The following is an 18,734-nucleotide window of genomic DNA, read 5'->3' as shown; positions in this document are numbered from 1 at the left end:
TGTCATTTATGAGCCAAAGCCTTTACCACGTGGATTGTGTAGGCTGCATGTTGAGATGATGGATTCACAAGGTGATACTAGACTGAATTTCTAAATCACCATTTGGAATATAGCTTCTGGGTGCATATAGGACATTGTGTGGGCAAGAAATAATCTTTGTGTAAAGCTGCTGAGAGTTTGTCATTGTGCTGTCAAGGCATAATCTAGCTTATGAGCCTATGTAGATTAATATGACTAATTTTGGTAGATGAATACTGAATGAAACAAACTGTTGAGGGGTCGTTTTTAGGAGAAGCCCTTTTCAGTGAATTAAGGTATTCATTAAGATACCCTCCTTAATGATATTAAGGAGGAGGGAGGATTTTATTGAAGAAACAGAAACAGGGTTAAAAAAGGAACCTTAATTTTTCTATTTGAAATGGGTTTTATGTAAATGCATGTTTTGGTGATAAAACCCTTTGTCCTCCTTTTTATTGTCGCATATTCTATATTAGATTTTTCTTTCTTTAAAGTTTCTTACATCTTTCTAAATGTGAAACAGTTGTATTCTGGAGTGGTCATTAATAATTTTAATGGTGAATGAGTTTATCAGCTGCTTTTTTTGGAAGAAGATTTTACCAAAGGGTATGGAGGAGAAAACCTCAGAGTTCCAATTAAGTTTTTGAGGAAAGGAGGGGGCTTTAAATGCAGGCTAAGGATGGAGCACAGTGGATGTTGTATTTTCCTCTAATTTGGTATTGAGGCCTCTCTCCGGAGAGTTGCTAGAAACTCTAGCTCTACCCTGATGGGGATCCAAGGGAGATGGTCTTAGATACTTACAAAGTGGCTTTACGTGATACTTCTTTATCCTGGTGGACAGTCTAACCTAAGTGTCTTAACTCATGACCAGGTGTCCCTCTTACAGGGAACTTGAATATACTGGCAGGTACCTTTGTGGTTCATGCCTAACTTGTGTCCAGTTTATGAGATAGCCACTCTCTAGGAGGGCCACGATGTTATTTATAGACCCAGAAAGAAGAGGGCAGCACACCTCAGGGCCAGTAGGAGGAAGGGGAGTCATCCAGGACATGTACTCTCAACCAGCAGGTGGAAAGAAGACAGAAAGAGATAGACATGTGGGTCAAAGTCTTTATTGGGGTCCATGGTGTTACCCAAGTAAGTTTCCCACAAGGAGTTCTAATTGGTGGGTTTAGAGGAAGCAGGCACAAGTTCTATGTAGGCATGCTGTGTCCGTGAGAGGAGGTCACTGTGGCGTATCTGCACAGTACTTGTGGGGTGTGGAGGTCAGTGGGGCAAGTCTAGTAGGTTGTGTTTAGCTCTCCCACAGGGAGTTGGCCGCCAGGAGGCAGTTGTATAAGGGAGATATCTGGATAAATCACCTTGAGGAACAGGGAAGAGGTGAAGAACTAGATACTGTGTCAGGGATGACTTATCCTTCCTTCTGATACGAAAAAATTCAACTTATGTTTAAAATAGATGCCAAGAGCTGGGCACAGTGGCTGATGCCTGTAATCCCAACACTTTGGGAAGGTAAGGCGGGCAGATCACTTGAGGTCAGGAGCTTGAGACCAGCCTGGCCAACATGGTGAAATCTCGTCTCTACTATAAAAAATACAAAAATTAGCCAGGCATGGTGGCACGTGCCTGTAGTCCCAGCTACTTAGGAAGCTGAAGCAGGAGAATTGCTTGAACCCAGGAGGTGGAGGTTGCAGTGAACTGAAATCATGCCACTGCACTCCAGCCTGGGTGACAGAGTGAGATCCTGTTTCAGAATAAAAAAATAAAATAAAATAAAATGGATGCCAAAGCAACATAAAATAATTGTAAGAATTTGCTGCAGTGGAAAATGTAGTTAGGACTCAGCTCACTAATAAACACAAGTGATCCTTGAGGTGAAACTTGGTGAGTGGCAAAGTGTTGTCAACCACTGTCCCAGATGTTAACTCTGCTTCCCTCACATGCCACATAAAGTGGTAAATGGGTTTGATTCCTGGGAAATGAGTTTTCAAGTATCTTTAACCACTTAACAAGAAAATGCGACTTCTTAAAATGTACTTCTTAGGTTGACTCATTGTGAAGATAAAAAAGAAATACGAGAATAAAGTGTAAGAAAAAATACAAATCAAGTATTTAAAAAATTTTTGGATGCATTATATTTGTACATATTAATGGGGCATACATGAAATTTTGTTACATGCGTAGATGTGTAATGATTAAGTCAGGATATTTAGGGTATCCATTGCCCAAGTCTTTATCATTTCTATGTGTTGGGCACGTTTCATTTCCTCGCTACTATTTGTGTTGAAAAATACAACCATTGTTGTTAACTGCAGTCACACTTCTCTGCTATCAAACATTCGAACATATTCCGTGTATAAATGGTATGTTTGTACCCCTTAACAAACCTCTCTTTATCTCACTTCCACCCTCTACCCTTACATCCGTCCCAGTCTCTGGTATCTATCGTTCCACTCTTTACCTCCATATGATCAACTTTATTAGCTCCCATGTATGAGTGAGAACACACAATACTTTTTGTGCCTGGCTTATTTCCCTTAACATAATGATTTCCAGCTCCATCTGTGTTGTGACAAATGACGTGATTTCCTTTGTTTTTATGGTCAATAGATTTCCATGGTATAAATATACAATATTTCCTTTATCCATTCATTTGTTGATGTATACTTAGGTTGCATCCATATCTTTGCTATTGTGAATAGTGCTGCAGTGAATGTGAGGGTACAGGTGACCCTTTGATATACTGAATTCTTTTCCTTTGGATAACTACCTGGTAGTGGGATTGCTGGATTGTATGATCGTTCTGTTTGTGATGGTGGTGGTGGTGGTGGTGGTTTGAATCTCCATATTGTTTTCCATAGTGGCTGTACTAATTTACATTACAACCGACAGTGTATGAGTTCCCTTTTTTCCACGTCCTCACTAACATCTACTATTTCTTGTTTTTTGATTAATAGCCATTCTAATTGGAGTAAGATGTTACCTCATTGTGGTTTTGATTTGCATTTCCCTGATGATTAGTGATGAACTTTTTTTTCATATACCTGTTGGCCATTTATATGTCTTCTTTTGAAAATTTCTGTATATGTCTTTTGACTCTTTTTACATGGTATTTATATTTTACTGTTGATTGCATATTCTGGATATTAGTCCCCAGTTGGATGAATAGTTTGTAAATATTTTATTCCAACCAAGAAGTTGCCTCTTAACTCCTTTGTTTCTTTTGTTATGCAGAAGCTTTAAAATTTAATATAGTCCCGTTTGTCTATTTTTGTTTTCGTTGCCTGTGCTTTTTAGGCCTCAGCCATAAAATCTTTGCCTACACCAATGTCCTAAAAAGTTTTCCATAAATTTTCTTCTTGTAGTTTTATAGTTTTGGGTTTTACTTTTAAATCTTTAATCCATCTTGAGTTGATTTTTGTATGTGGTGAGAGAGTGTTCTAGTTTCATTCTTTTGCATGATTATCTAGTTTTCCAGCACCACCTATTAAATAGGTGTATTCTTTTTACATTGTACCTATTTGGGGAATCTCTGAAATTCTGTATCTGGATGTCTTAAACTCTTTCTAGACTTGGCAAGTTTTCATCTATTATTTTATTAAATAGTTTTTCTCTTTCATTCTCTTTTAGGTAACCAATAATTTGAATATTTAGTCACGTTATTGTGTCCCATATGTCATGAGGGCTTTGCTCTTATTTATTTATTTATTTATTCATTTATTTATTTATTTATATCGCGTTGTTTCAAAAGACCTGTCTTCATGTTCTAAGATTCTTTCTTTTGCTTTGTTTAGTCTATCATTAAAACTTTAGAATGTATTTTGTATTTCATTCAATGATTTGAGAGTTTCTATTTAGTTCTTTTTATTATATCTATCTCTTCGGTAAGTTTCGCAGTCATATCCTGAATTGTTTTTCTGATTTCTTTGTATTGTTTTTCAGAGTTATCTTATAGCTCAGTGAGATTTTCTTTTTTCACATTTTCAACATTTTGAAATCTTTTCCTGAGATTTTATGAATTTCTTTTCGATTAGGATTTATTGCTGGATATGTTCCTTTGCAGGTTTCATATTTCCTTGCGTTTTTATGTTTTCTGTGTCCTTACATTGGTATCTGTGCATCTGGTGTAACAGTTGCTTCTTCCAATTTTGTGATTTTGCTTTCATAGGGGAGGACTTTTTCCTGAAGATGAATATATGGTGTTGGTTGGGTAGGGCACTTTGGCTTTGATTCTGGGTACATGCAATAGTGCAGTGTCTGTGTGATTTCTTTGACTATAAACAGCATCGGTGGTGTCTGATTTCCTTGGTGGCTTAGGGTACGGTTGTCAGAGAAGGCTGTGGTGAAGTTGTGCTGGGATCTCAGTTGCCAGTCTTCAGGCTTTAGTGGTGGTAGCAGGGAGCTGACTGTGCCTGCCCTTGGGCCCAAGGTGGCATGCATTGGCACCAGTGTTAGCGGGTCCAGGCAGGCTGATTCTTTGCTTCTAGGTGGTTTGTTCAGGTACCAGGCATGGCAGTGGTGGGCTGGGTGGATGGGAGAGTTATTGAGCCCCTGGCAGGGGATGTGGCATGAGCAATGGCAGTGGCAGCAGTGGGATAGCCCTCTGAAACCCAAGTGGTCTGTGCTAGTGTTGGCAGTGGCTGTGACCAGTTGGGTGGGCTTATGACCTGCAGGTGGCATGTGGGGGGTGGGTGCCGGCTGTGGTGGTGGTAGCAGGTTGAGTGGACCTGATCCTAGACACTGGGAGGAGTGCTCAGGTACCACAGGCAGTGGACTGGATCAGGCAATCTCCAAGCTCCTAGATGGTGTGCTCAGGTGGAAGCAGCAACATCTGTACTGTGGACCTGCTATTGGAGAAAGCTTTGTTGCTTTCCCTGGGGGCAGCCATAGGCAGGCAGCTGGAAGGTGTGGGTTTTTCTTGTGCCTCATCCCACAGTAGTCTGTAGCTGCAGTGGTTGTGGGCAGTGGAATTTGTCCTCAGGATGCATGAGAATGTATGGCTGCCCCTCTGCTGGGCTTGGGGTAGGATTGTTGCTCGAGACTCTTGACCTGGGCCTGGTTGCAGGGCAGGATGCAGTCCAGTGTCGGATGGGCTCTTAAAATGGCACCGTGCTGCAGCTACTTAGGACTCAGCAGTTTGTGGGACTCGGTGTGAGCTCCCTTTCTGGAACAGTGCCTTCATGTGGTTTCTAGGGCACATCCTATGTTACTTTCAAGGCCTCTGAGGGTCAAAGGGCTCTCCCCTGGCTAGGATAGTTGTCGTCCATGATGGGAATGTGGACCACTGGGGTCTCTCACCCTTTCCCCACACTAGGGGGTTCCAAGATGATCCCTGTTGAACAGGCTGCCTTGCTTCCCTCTACTTTCTTGCTCTAGGTGTTTCCTGTCACTTTGTTGAATTTCAGTGTTCTCTCTTGGATGATCTATTTGAAGTGTTATTTTTCTCCTCACTATTTTGCTTCTTCTTAGTGGAGGAGGTGAGTAGACGTTAGGATATGCCTCTAATAAGCCATCTTGAAGGTGGCACATTGTCTTTTTCAAGAATCACTACCCAAGACCAAACTAGAACATGCCTCAGAGGTTCCAGGTATAACATGGGGCACTGAGGGATGTGGTCCTGCCCTTCAGCCACAAGGGCCCTGCAAGCTGTTGCTGCCTGTCTGAAGGCAGCAGAAACAGAACTCAACCAATAAACTCATGCAAACCAAGGTGCTGGGACCTCTGAGCTCACCCTCCCAGGAGTGTCCAAATCAAGTATTTAGGTGGCTTAGTTAGAGATCCAAGTCAGGGCAATGTTAAAGGAAAATTTGGGGAATATGTGTTTTCTTGCTGCCATTTTCTCAAAGCAGACATTATGATAACATAAAGTGAAATGTGGGATAAATGATCACTGTCCTAATGCTGTGGATCAAATATTTTTTCACATATCAATTTCCATTGATAAATGAACTTGCCCTGGCTTAGGACCCCTAAGAGCAACTGATAAAATTCAGTATCTCTTTTTTTTCCTACAGAAGTGGGTGACAGGAAGTTCACTTCTTAGAGAATTTATCACTGTTTTTGAAAATATGGTTATGAAAAGTAATTTCTGATATTGAGGCTAGAATGTTACATTATGGGGGTTGATCAGAGGAAGGATGGACTCTCCTGTTAACTTTCATATCTCTCCTGGTCCACTGTAGATTGCCATGGTAGTAGGAACTTTGATATACATTAATATAGTCCACATAGAAATTATATGAGGAATGAAGCAAGAGGCTTATAACTTCGGGGAAGGAGGGTTGCCAATGTGCAGTGTTCAAAATGTCCTTTATCTTCAGACTGGAATAAAAGTTTGATTCTGTCTCTAGTTTCCCTGGTAGCAGGAGTTTTGTTCGCCTTTACTATGCTCACTGTAGCAGCATGGAAACTTCTTTGGAACCCCAGATCACGGCAGCAGTGGTAGATTCCTACTTTGAGATATTGGGAAGTAGGCGAAGAGAGCTTTGGACCCTTCAGTGATGATGGTGGTTTTGGGGTCATGCCTTGGGGATTTCCTGTATACAAGGTGCTATTTGAAAGTACAGACAATACATGAGAACTAGAAAAGATAACTTCAAGGTTTGAGCCTGTTACCATTAGCCAAAAAAGAGCAAGTTGGGAAAACAAACTAATTTTTAAGGAGAAGACACTGACTTCATTTTTGGACATTGACTTTGAAGTGATGATTATTAAAATGGTGGCTGGAAGTTTGACACTCCCTCTTATTCTTCTTTTTTAAGGTTAAAAAGAGGAATTTACTGGGGCATATAACCAAACTGTGAAATGCATACAGCTTAAACTGCCTTTAGGGCTGGTTGGGAACACATAACTTGAATTTAGTTAAGGCTGTCTCTTCTATTTCATGTATCAGTTTCATGTTCTCTCTTTTTAAAAAATTTTTATTAATTTCAACTTTTATTTTAGATTCAGAGGGTACATGTGCAGCTTTGTTAAATGGATATATCCTGTGACACTGAGGTTTGGGGTACAAATGATCCTGTCACCCAGGTAGTGAGCATAGTGTCCAATAGGTAGTTTTTCAGCCCTTGACTTTCTCCCTCTGCCCCCCAGTAGTCCCCAGTGTCTGTTTTTCTCATCTTTTTGTCCATAAACACTTTTTACCCAGTGTTTAGCTCCTACTTATGAATAAGAACATGCAATATTTGGTTTTATGTTCTTGCATTAATTCACTTAGGATGATGGCCTCCAGCTGCATCTATGTTGCTGCAAAGGACATGATTTCATTCTTTTTGTGGCTGCATAGTATTCCATGGTGTATGTGTACCACATTTTCTTCATCCAGTCCACTGTTGATGGCCACCTAGGTTGATTCCATGTCTTCGCTATTGTGAATAGTGCTGCAGTAAACACATGAGTTGACACTTCATCTTTTGTGAAAAGCTGAGGCTAACGATGTTTTGTTTAGAGACCTTTTGTTAGGCTCAAATTAAAGACCCTATTCGTTATTTGATAGAGCATGTCTTTGAGATTATAGTTCAGGTTTGTGGAAGTATGTGATTCAATATATAAACTCCTAACAACTTTCTATGAGCACATCTTTGTGTTTTTTTTTTTTTTTTTTAAATCCAACAGGGCTACAAATTTATTTGTCACGTATGGTAAAATCTATATGAAATGAGTAAATTTTTTTAAGGAAATATGTTATTGAAGGAAATAGGAAAGTGGTGGGATAACATTTTAAAAAACATATATGTGGCTTTGTGAACAAAATGATTTTTATTTTTATTTTGTTCAAGGCAAAAATCTCTTCAATAAGAGAGATAGAGGAGAATTTCTTCTCCGGAATGTAATCTGTAGCCATCTGCTGCTGTATCTCATTATGTTCTTCATGTAATTAGAGCAATTAGGATGAGGCTTGCACTGTATATTGGTCATGGAAGGAGGGTTGAGCTATTTCCAGGCTTGCTTTGAGAGACTGGAGATTAATGGCCTAATCTTTTAGGTAAATTGATAGAAACTGAGATATGTTTAAGCTAGGAAATGGAGAAGGGCAATTTTTTTTGTTATGTGTTATGTTGCTTTCTTATCACCATGGTAACTAGGTGTTTTGACAAATACATTTTTAATGAGATTAACTCATGATAAAGAAGAAAGTGATAGTGATAGAGAAAATGATAAGAAGAAAGATTGTAGAATGAAAGAAGATGGGTTTCATGATATGGTGATATGGTGGAAACCTCACTCCAGATTTTCTATGCTAAGAAGTTTGGAGAAAAGGAGGAAGGAAAATCTAAAGGAGAAGGCAAAATTAGGGACATACAAAACTCTCTTTTGGGAAGCCAGTCATGGAATGTGGTTTGTACTGAAGAGGCTCCAGGAGATTAGGTACTGCAACCACAAATGTGCTAAACCACTGTAGGATTCTTAGGGTAGATTGCAGTGCCACTTGACCCTCTCGTAAGATTAGCATGCCATTCCAAATCCTGGAAGAGGCTTCTTGTGACATCTGACTGTTCTTCCTAATCTCCCTCTCTGTACCCTTTTCTTTATTTCCAATTGCGAACACATTAGTGATGATTCTCAGTGCTAATACTGAACTATTCATTTACCGCCCTTCACGCCTCCAAAGGGGCCTTTTCCCAAATAATTATTCACTACCAAACCTATACCCTCACTACTACAACCCTATTCTTCCAACGGATCTTTCTCAGGTAAAGACTATTATCTACTTCAATTCAACCTACTTGTGGTCACCAAATACATTTTTATGAAATACTGCTCTATCCCTGTCTCTTTTTTATTCAAATACTTTTAGTAAAGGCTCACATTGCCTACAATACCATGCATCTTACCTTGACGTTCAAGGTCACCTGAAGAGAGACCAACCCACTTTATCTCCTATAGCTCTTCTGTATGAACCCTATTTTCTTTTTTTTTCTTTTAATTAAATTTAATTTAAAGTTCAGGGATACATGTGCAGGACGTGCAGATTTGTTATATAGGTAAACGTGTGACATGGTGGTTTGCCGCACTTATCAACCCATCATCTAGGCATTAAGCCCTGCATGCAATAGCTATTTATCCTGACGCTCTCCCTCCTCTGGCCCCTCCAACAAGCCCTAGTATGTGTTGTTCCCCTCCCTGTGTGCATGTGTTCTCATTGTTCAGCTCTTACTTATAAGTGAGAACATGGCGGTGTTTGGTTTTCTGATGAACCCTGTTTTCCACTAGCCTATGTTTAAAATGTGTCGTGTTCATCTCTGCCATTGCTTCTTTGCACATATGATTGCTCTTGTTTGGAAACTTCCTTGGTTCTCTAAGTCTTAAATCCTTTAAGGTCCAATTCAGTACCTCACCATCTTAATTGTGTTCTACACTTATTTTGTGTTATATTTTTAACTTAAGAGACCTTACAGTGCTTAGCATAGTTGTTGATAGCACAGCAATGCTGAAAAGTTGACGCTAGTGCTTGAAGCATAGGTCTTTAGGAGAGATCAGGATGGCTTACCTCACTTTGTATTTCAAGTTGCTGTGGCACCAGGCCTTTGGGAACCCAGACAAGTCAGGTTAGAGAAATGAGTTCGGTTTTTATTTCACTCCTTTGTTTAATTTCCTGTCAAAGCTCTGGTGTCACCAAATTCTACGCAGCCCAGGCACTTGACAGAGAAAATGATTTTCCCTGGTTTTGAGGGGACTTATTCTAGATGCATTGAATAGATTCAGCTTCTGGGTGTATGCCCAGTGCCTTATACATAGAACAGTTAATTCTAGGGGATGTCCATGCTCCATTCTGTTCTGATCAGGACTCATTTATGTGTGGCAAGCTGCTGCTGAGCTTGGCATGTGCTGGTGGGCAAGAGAGGCCTGGCTTTTGTATACATATGACAAGCTCTGCTCCCTGCTGGGTGGGGCATATCCCTGGATGAGAGATCCTGGGTGAGAGAGCAGCAGAGAGAACAAAACAGTGGGAATGAGAAACTGCGAGTAAGCAGTTAGAACAGACATAAAAAGAGATATTAATAATAGAGGAAATTGATATCCACACTGCCGGTGGAAAGAGCCACATAGAGCAGGGTTTTGATGTCCTTCTCAGTGCGCTCATCTTTGTCTAGAATTTACCCAGGTTCTGGCATTATCTGAAGGTCACTGACTCCAACTCTATTCGTTTATGGTGTGGCCTATGCTTTATCCCAGTGTTACTGGGAGATGTTAATTCTTTATTGAAAATGTCTATATTTTAGTTCTTCAGGGGCTACTTAACTCTTTAATTGCTTTATTGTTTATGCCAGTGAAACGCTGGGCTACATATCTGAAAATGTTTCACTTATCCTTGAATTATACCTCCCAAGCATTAAGCTATAGCTTCTACAAATTTAGTAATGGTGTCTGCCCTGAATAACAAGGATCTATCTGTCCAGCCCTGTACCCATGTGTTATGTGTCAGGCACATGAATTTTATTATTTCTAAATGGCAAATTAATAGGATGTCAGAATTTGCATAGACTATGCAAAATTATCCATTCAGCAACTATTGAGCAGTATTCTCTGATATATTGAAAAAATAGGAGATCTTTGCCCCTGAGGAACCTACAGTTTAGCCAGGAGAGAAGATAACAGACATGAAGCATAAGTATAATGCTGCTAATAAGTGTGTTAGGAAGTCATAAGTACATTGGAAAATAGAAAAAGTGGTAAGAGCATGAGTTGAAGACACATGAACGAGATTAATTACAGGTTAGTATTTTCCATTTCCTTTTTAGATTACAGAACTAAAAGGAAACAGGCATTGAAATCCTTGTGTTTGTCTGGATCCTACAGGAATAATTGGCCATTTAGTTCTCGCCATTTGGGAATTGGAGAGAAGGACAGGAATAAACCCCCAAATCTCAAGTCCAGATCAAAGTGTAGTGAGAGCAACCCCCCAAACAAAGGAGAAGCTTGAGTTCTTCCTTTCCGATCTTAGGAACTTGGGAGTTGCTCGTTTAAGATAGAAATGCATTTGTTCTAATGTTTGTCTTCAATGTAAAGCAATAATAATTTGAATTTTAGGTGGTTTGGTTGAATATCTTTGTATTGAATAGATTTAAATATGATGTTGGGAATGTGTTGTCTTAAACATGCCGTTCTTTATTCTTAATTATAAACTAAAATTTTCAGGTATCAGTCAAGGCTTGAGAAGGCACTGGAGCAGAAGTTTCTTCTATCCAGCAACTATACTGTCTTATTTTTTTTGAGACGGAGTCTTACTCTGTTGCTCAGGCTGGAGTGCAGTGGCGCAATCTCAGCTCACTGCAACCTCTGCCTCCGGGGTTCACACAATTCTCTGCCTCAGCCTCCTGACTAGCGGGGATTACAGGTGCCCACCACCACTCCTGACTAATTTTTTTGTATTTTTAGTAGAAACGTAGTTTCACCATCTTGGCCAGGCTGGTCTTGAACTCCTGACCTCGTGATGCGCCCACCTCGGCCTCCCGAAGTTCTGGGATTATAGGCGTGAGCCACTGCGCCTGGCCCAACTATACTTTTATTGTTTATCTTCCCTTTTTCTTCCAGTCACTTCTTTTCGGGATAATTAATGTTATTGAAATAAGAAAATGTACTACCTTAAAATTAAAATCAAACCACGTTGATGTTAATTTTAAGGTATGTTTTCTTGTTTTGGCATAATCCTGAATTTTGGTGTTATGTTTTTCATGTTTACACATAAACCTAAAATGTTTTCCCCTTCGGTATTTATTTTCTGTTACTAGATTGTCACTCCCTGAAGTTTGCTAATCTGATGGAAGCTGACCTAATAATGTAGATTGTAAAAATGTCTCTCTGCTTTCTGCCCCGTAAATACAGTGTGCCATAAATGCCCATTGTATGCTTCAGTCATTCCAGTGCTTTTTGCTCTTTAATAGTGTAATTGCCTCTTTTATTTCTTCAGGTTATCATCTGGGCAGAATGTTAGTTCATAAGGGAGCATGAGGCACATCTGTGAGTTCCAGAGCTCAGCAGGATTCACCCCTGGGCTTTGGCAGGGCATGTGAAGCTGGGGCTGGCACCTCATTATTGCCAGCTTTATTGTTGCCTGTTCTGCATCAGCTGCCAATACTGCTGTGACACCAAACACTATTTTCGGTCTTCTTTCTAGCTAAACATTTTTTTTTTTTCAAATAATAAGTAACTTACGTACCTATTTCTACAAAGGAAAAGACTATTTAATTGAGAAGTGGGAACGGAAAAGCAGATTTTAATGCTTTAAGATTTTAAAAACTTTTAAAATTAGTTGTGTGTGTGTGTGTTTTTTGTAAAACTGTGTAGCTGTTTGAAAGCTAATAGCATTTGAAAACCACGGTAATGTGTATTACTGAGAATGCAATAGTACCAACTCCTAGAACATATCCTTTTTGTTGCTATTTTAAATCATAACTTGTAATGAAAAAAGTATGTGAATATAATTCAAAACCAAATTCAAAACCTTTCCACTTCAAACTGGCTTCTGTTTTGATATTGCCAGAATTCTGATAATCTTAAAGGCAGGAAACCATGGATTTGTTTTATTTTCTTGCTTATGTAATATCCTTCACTTCCATTGAAGATTCCTGCCAGTTTTTCCATTTAGCACCTCTATACATACTTATTTCATTTTCAAAGATCCCCTAGTTCAGATCCTCTTTATGTCTAGTTATTTTGATGCAGTAACAATTGGAGTTTTAATCAGTGTCTCTCCCTATTATTATTTCCTATTACACTCGGCCTTCCCTTTTGTTTGGAAATCAGAATTTTTTTTTTTTTTTCAGGAAAAGATAAATGTAGCGTATCTCATACTGCAAAAGAGTTGAATTCTTGACTTTTGAATTTTATAGGTCAAATTCTAGGCATAAAGGTAACTGTTTTAGAAGAATTAGAATCAGTTATGTCTGTCCTCAGAAAAGTAGAGGTAGGGATGGTGGCATTCAGATCCCCTGTGCCCAGCATGGCTGGAGAATAGTAGAGGTGGCTGTATAAGTTAGAGGGACCTGTGGCAACTTTGCAAATTTCCCATGGCAAGGATAACTTACGGGGCGATGAGGAGATACCTGTATGCCCAGAGGGACATGGATGTAGCCAAGAGAAAGTCAGACTTGCGGAAGGCTTGTGGCAGAGATGAGGATGAGGGAAGGAGCTAAGGATCTGGGTAGACCTACCTGTAGGAGAGCTACAGATGTTTGTGGATAAATGCTAATGACCTCCACCACCCTTCCATTCCTCTACCACACAAATCTAGCATTTTGTAATCTTTTGGAATTTAGATGCAGCCCATGAGGAAGGAGAAACCAGAAATTGAGATTACTCTGACTTGGCTGAAATTTAGTTTTCACCATTCAGCAGAATAGGAGTTTCAAAACAGAGATTAAGTTCAGTTGTACAGAAATAAACTCCCAATTACTTGCACACCTGTTTGTGCTTTGCCCTGGTACCTGCTGCACTAGTTCCTTTGCATTGAAGCCTCTCTAATCTTGCTGCTTTCATGGGGGAAGCTACCATGGCTGTTGGCAATACACGGCCTGGACATGTTGATTCTTCATAGTCTGTGTCCGCTTCATCGTTCCTGCTGTTTTCCAACCTGAACCTCTCCTTTACGCAGCCCAGTCCCCTCATAGCCTCATGTCTACCAGGAGACTTCTCCGCTTCCTGCCTAACTGCTCTTTCTTTATGTATACTTTTCCCACTTACATTCAGACATGAGCTGTCTTCTTCCTCTTTTTTTGCCAGTCTACATCTTTACCAGTTTTCATGGTTCAGCCCTGACAGAGCTGTCATTTAATGACCTGTCTTTATTTTCATAGTCACTACAGTGTTGGATTATTATTATTATTTTTTAAATATTTACCACTTAGCACTTACATAGTGCTTTTTGTTTCTTGATTTTTGTTCTATGGCTGTTAGTTTTTTTCCCTCCAACTTGATGATAAGCTTCTTAGGAACATGGGCCATACCCTGTTTTTTCTTGTGTTCTCTTGAGTGCTAGCGTATGGTGGGCATAGAGCAGATACTGAAAAATTACTCATTAATTAATGGGGCGGAAGCCATTTCTATTTACATTATGTGTATGAGATGAATTTTATCTTTATCTGTTTTATTCTTTTATGTATTTCTATGTCTCTACCACACCAGCAGTTAAATTAAGGAAGCAAGCAGTGGGTGGATGCACTGTTCCTGTCTCTGACAAGTACAACAAAGCTGACTTGCTCTATTTTTAGAAAGCTTGATGGTGTTAATTTTTCAAATGTCACTTAAGAATAGGTAGCTAAATAAGTACTCGGAGTGTTTTTAATGCAATGGGATACTTTTCTAAAGGGGCCTCTGGAATATGGGTATCACAGATTTAACGTCTTTAGTTAACACTTGCTCAAAGTTATTGAAGAGATAAAGAGAGTTATTGCTCTGTCTTGTGTAATATTTTTTAATTGCTAAGTTATCTGTTGTTAATTAGGATCCCCTTTTTGATGTAGCTTCAGAAGAATGCTTTGTCCTAAATTCTAGCTTAGTGTTTAATTTATGTGCTTGGATAAGTTTCCTTCCCCGATCTGGACTTGACTTTCTCTGTCCTGTACTTCATTTTTTTATTCAGCATTAAGGACCTTTTCACAGAAGAGTCCTTCCCCGTTGGGTTTTTTTTTTTTTTTTGAAGGAAAATTTGTATTTTAATTATTTTTATGTACAGAAAACTCAACAGTGTACATTTAACCCAACTTAGTGGCAAGTTCTTTAGCCTTTGCCTTTTCGAGCTTGGCGATGGGTTTTAAAGACACTTGATCTTCTTTTCTCATGTTATTCTTCTGGCTAGTATGTATAATTCCCTGGGGACCCAAAGCAGGCAAGAGACCTGGGAAGGAAGGAACAGAAACCTGAGAGGCTTCAGGCACACAGGAATGTCATTCTCTTCCCCTTCAGCACCTTCCCCTAGTTGTGCATTGGTTTCCCCCAGATTCAGAGAAGAACATAAAACCCATTTTGCAGAAGTAGGCCATATGCCTCTCTTTAGGGATGACTGTAAAGCATGTATTATTTTTCACATATTAAAAATATGTGCATCTGATATTTTGATATTTTTAAAATCTCAGATGGCACCTGACAAATAATTTGAGCTTTGCAGTGCCCTGTGTATAAGTCACCCTTATCTGAGGTGCTTTTTGGTTAAGATCTCAAAAATTTTCTCTCTCTCTCTCTTCTCTACTGGAGTGAACCTCAAAGTACCCTGTGTCACGTTAAAGTTATTGGCAAATGTGTCCTTATTGTGAGAATAAGGAAGAACATGCACTGGCTTTTGGAGGAATGCCCACCTCATTCAGTGGCACTGCTTGCCAATGCATAATAAAAAAATAAGATAGGCTCCTACAAAGAGGAAAACAATACAACTGTATGTATTCACTTGCTTTCTCATTTGCTTATTTACTTGACATGTTTTCAATAAGTGCAGAGAAGAAAAGGCACAGGGTACTATGCAAACAAATGGACAGGAGAGGGGGTCCTTTATGAGAAGGGTTCTTTAAGAAAGTAATTTCTAAGCTGGGACCTGCTGAATTTCTAAGCTGAATTCCTACTGACAAGTCAGTAGCAATTAAAGAGCAAAAGAGTTGAGGAGATTGTTACAGTGAAGTTGAAAATAGCCAGGTATGTTGGAGGACCTGAAGTCTAGACAACATGGCACAGCAGTAGGGGGAGAATGGCAGGAGAAGGAGGCAGCTTCATTTAGAAATGCTTATGTTTAATTTTTAAAAGATGCGTCTTGGGCTCTTGATTGGCAAATAGCTGTAGAAAGTGAAATACTTTGTTTTGAAGAGTTAATATGGTTGAAACGGCATCATTTTGTAAAGTTATATCTAAATCTTAATAGAGATGTAAAGAAAGATTAGAGATTTAAGATTTAATGCAGATCATGCCATGTGGTCAGTGGCTTTTATAAACATTTTTACTCAAGTTATGAGTGTTATATCTGGACATTTATTTTAAAGATTCTCTCTATATGTGTGTATATATATGTGTATATATATGTGTGTGTGTGTGTATATATATGGATAGATAGTCTTTTGGGTTTTTTGGCATTAATTCTTGAAGCTCAGTTTCTTTAGCATCCCCATATGTTTAGGAACCTTTTATAGCTTATCTCACTTGAGAATATAACAATATATTTAAATTAGAGCCCTCCTTCAGAATCCTGAGTTTACTTTGGAAGGTGTATCTTTTTTTCTTTCCTCTCCTTTCCCTTTCTTAGCTTATCTTTTAGATAGAGTTACAGAAAGTGGTAGGAGCAGTTGTCTCTCCTAAGTGTGGTACTGTGTTACCACCTCCTGTGCAAGCAGAGCCCTGTGCATTCCAGAGATGTCCTGGGAATGGAAACTAGACAGAGACAGAGGAAGATTGGCTTGGCTAAGCTACATGGACATTCAGTTTGTGAAAGGATAAACTAGATCTAAAGAATGAGAAGTGACAAATGGTTTGTCACTTAAATTTAAATCCAAACCTGACCCTTATTAAAGTGATCTGGCTGCTTTTTATTTGAGTAAATATATAATCTTTGATATGCTCTCTTAATGCTGCCTTTGTGCTAACCTGAACTTGGAGATCCTTATGATTGTCACTGAAGATACATGATATGGAGATGAAAGTTACCTTTTTAATTGCAGTCCGTAGTAAGCACATTGTTAAATGCTTGAAGGAAATGCAAATCAGAAAGGCTAGATGTCTTTCGGTAAACTTACCATACTTTTCTGATATTTACTTTATGTAGAATATAATTAAGATAAACCAAATAACCAAGCTTGTAAAGGTGCTGTCGTGTAGATAAGAAGCAACATGGAGCCAGGGGCCTTTTAACACCTCAGTTCTGCCAGGAAGAGCCGTGCCATTTTAGACTGAAAGCATATAAGCTTTCTGAACTGTTTCCTCATCTATGAAATGGAGATTATGCCTACTTTATTAGGGGCATTTGTGAAGATCACATGTGAAAGTGCTGCACACATATGTGTGGTCCCTAACCTTCAGATGAGTTTAATTAATTGCTGATCATACATGTATTATGTGCAGGGTTATGCTGGGCAAGACAGTCCTAGCTCCTGCCTTTAAGCAGTTCACAGTTCAGTAGCTGTGCGACCTGAATCCTTTGTAGCTGCCTCATGTGTTGTTTGAGAAGCATTAGCAGTGCCATTTCTGCATCATGCTTCAATTCAATGGCCAGACCAGGCAGGGGTCATTCACAGGGTCCTGCCTCAGACAGAGGACCATGGGGCAGGAAGCAGACTGTATCGCCACCTTACTGGATGACATGTGATCACGCAACATGAGAATCATCTGGTTTGGCTGCTGTGCAAGTTGATGAAGTGGGGGATCAGTCCGCCAGAGCAGGATAGGTGGAAGAGAGCCTCCGTGATCACATGAATGATGCTGGAAATGCAGCAGAGTTGGCATGTAGAGATTGCTTGATGAAACTGTGATGAAGCCTGAACATAGAAACTGGTGGTATGTAGCGAGGTGAAATTTACCAAGTGGGTAATGCTTGGTATTGGTTTTGTATTATTCATTATGCATTTTGTATATAAAAGGAGATAGTATTTTTATTCACTGACTTGGGTTTTGATTACGTTTGCATCACACTAGGTTCTTTGATTAACTACTATTGTAGTTTTGTTCACACAATTCTTTTTACTCTTCTATTTTTTTTTTCTCATTTCTGTGGCCTTTTCTTCCCTTTCCTTAATCTTGTCTGGTCTTTTCTGAACCCTGTGAACTGCTTCATACCCAGAACTTATCCACCCAACTGCTGAATATAAAATAAGTTGACCTTTCCTCATCTTTCTTTCATCCCTCTAAAATGACACTTTATTACTATGCAGTAAACATGTTTTAATAAATGTTTCCCTAATTCCAAACATAATATACATTTTGCAGGGATTTTAGAAGCAGTAGACAAGTACAAAGAGGAAAATTAAAATTACACTAATGCTTTGCACCTAGAGCTTTAATGTATCTGCTATCTCCTAAAAAATTATTTAGGAAATGTTTGGATTTTCAGTGCAACTCACATATATTTGTTAGATTTAGAAGATCAGCACCACATTTATTTATGATCTGTGATAATTTGGGACTAGTTTTCCTCCAGAATTTTAATGACTTTTTTTTTTTTTTAACCTCTATCTGGCATAAGATGACTGTGTTTACTAACATTGATTCGTTTTTGAGCCAAAAGAAGAAGCAACAAAGCATAAATTAGGAGATAAAAGAGCTCTTTTATTTAGTAATTCCTGATACATTTTAGATGCTCATCAAATAGTTAATTTTCCTTTTGTTGCTTCTTACTTTTCCCTCCCTTTATTTTTTATACTCCTTACAGCTCACACTTTTAGCTAAGGAGTGGCATCCCACTGGGTCTCCTTGCGGTGCCTTATGTAGCTCATGTTAGAATTTGAGTATGGTCCCTGAGAAGACGTGCTTTATCTAAATTGAAGGCTCCTGATCTGGGGGTTATTTATATATTCCAAAATTATATGCTAAAGTATATTTTATATGTTTGTTTTTCTGGGAAGATAATCAGCCTGTGAGTTTTATCAGATTTTTAAATGATTCTGGGACCAGAAAAAAGATTCAGGATCTGAATCTAAGATCTGTTTGTGGCCTAGCCCTTGAATTCTTGTCAACTTGGGGCAAGGTACGTAACCTTTCTGGAAAGAAGAGTCACTTGTGCGTAAAGTACATGGAAATTATAAAAA

General features: G+C 39.0%; 1 protein-coding gene across 6 annotated transcripts in view; it reads left to right on the top strand.

Moving 5' to 3' along the window:
* Positions 1-18,734, top strand: part of IGSF11 (immunoglobulin superfamily member 11) — a 210,082-nt gene that overhangs the window by 132,511 nt on the left and 58,837 nt on the right. The window contains exon 2 of one of the 6 annotated variants that reach the window (XM_023210907.2): positions 1,006-1,155. The exons of the other annotated variants lie outside the window; for them this stretch is intronic. Coding sequence (XP_023066675.1) covers positions 1,006-1,155 — 150 coding nt within the window. The remainder of the gene's footprint in view (positions 1-1,005; positions 1,156-18,734) is intronic. 6 annotated transcript variants of the gene reach the window in all.

This window comes from Piliocolobus tephrosceles, chromosome 2 (genome assembly GCF_002776525.5).
Source record: "Piliocolobus tephrosceles isolate RC106 chromosome 2, ASM277652v3, whole genome shotgun sequence".
NCBI classification, from domain to species: Eukaryota; Metazoa; Chordata; class Mammalia; order Primates; family Cercopithecidae; genus Piliocolobus; species Piliocolobus tephrosceles.
Note: the sequence above shows the minus strand (reverse complement) of the source record. Positions and strands in the feature narration are given on the sequence as shown.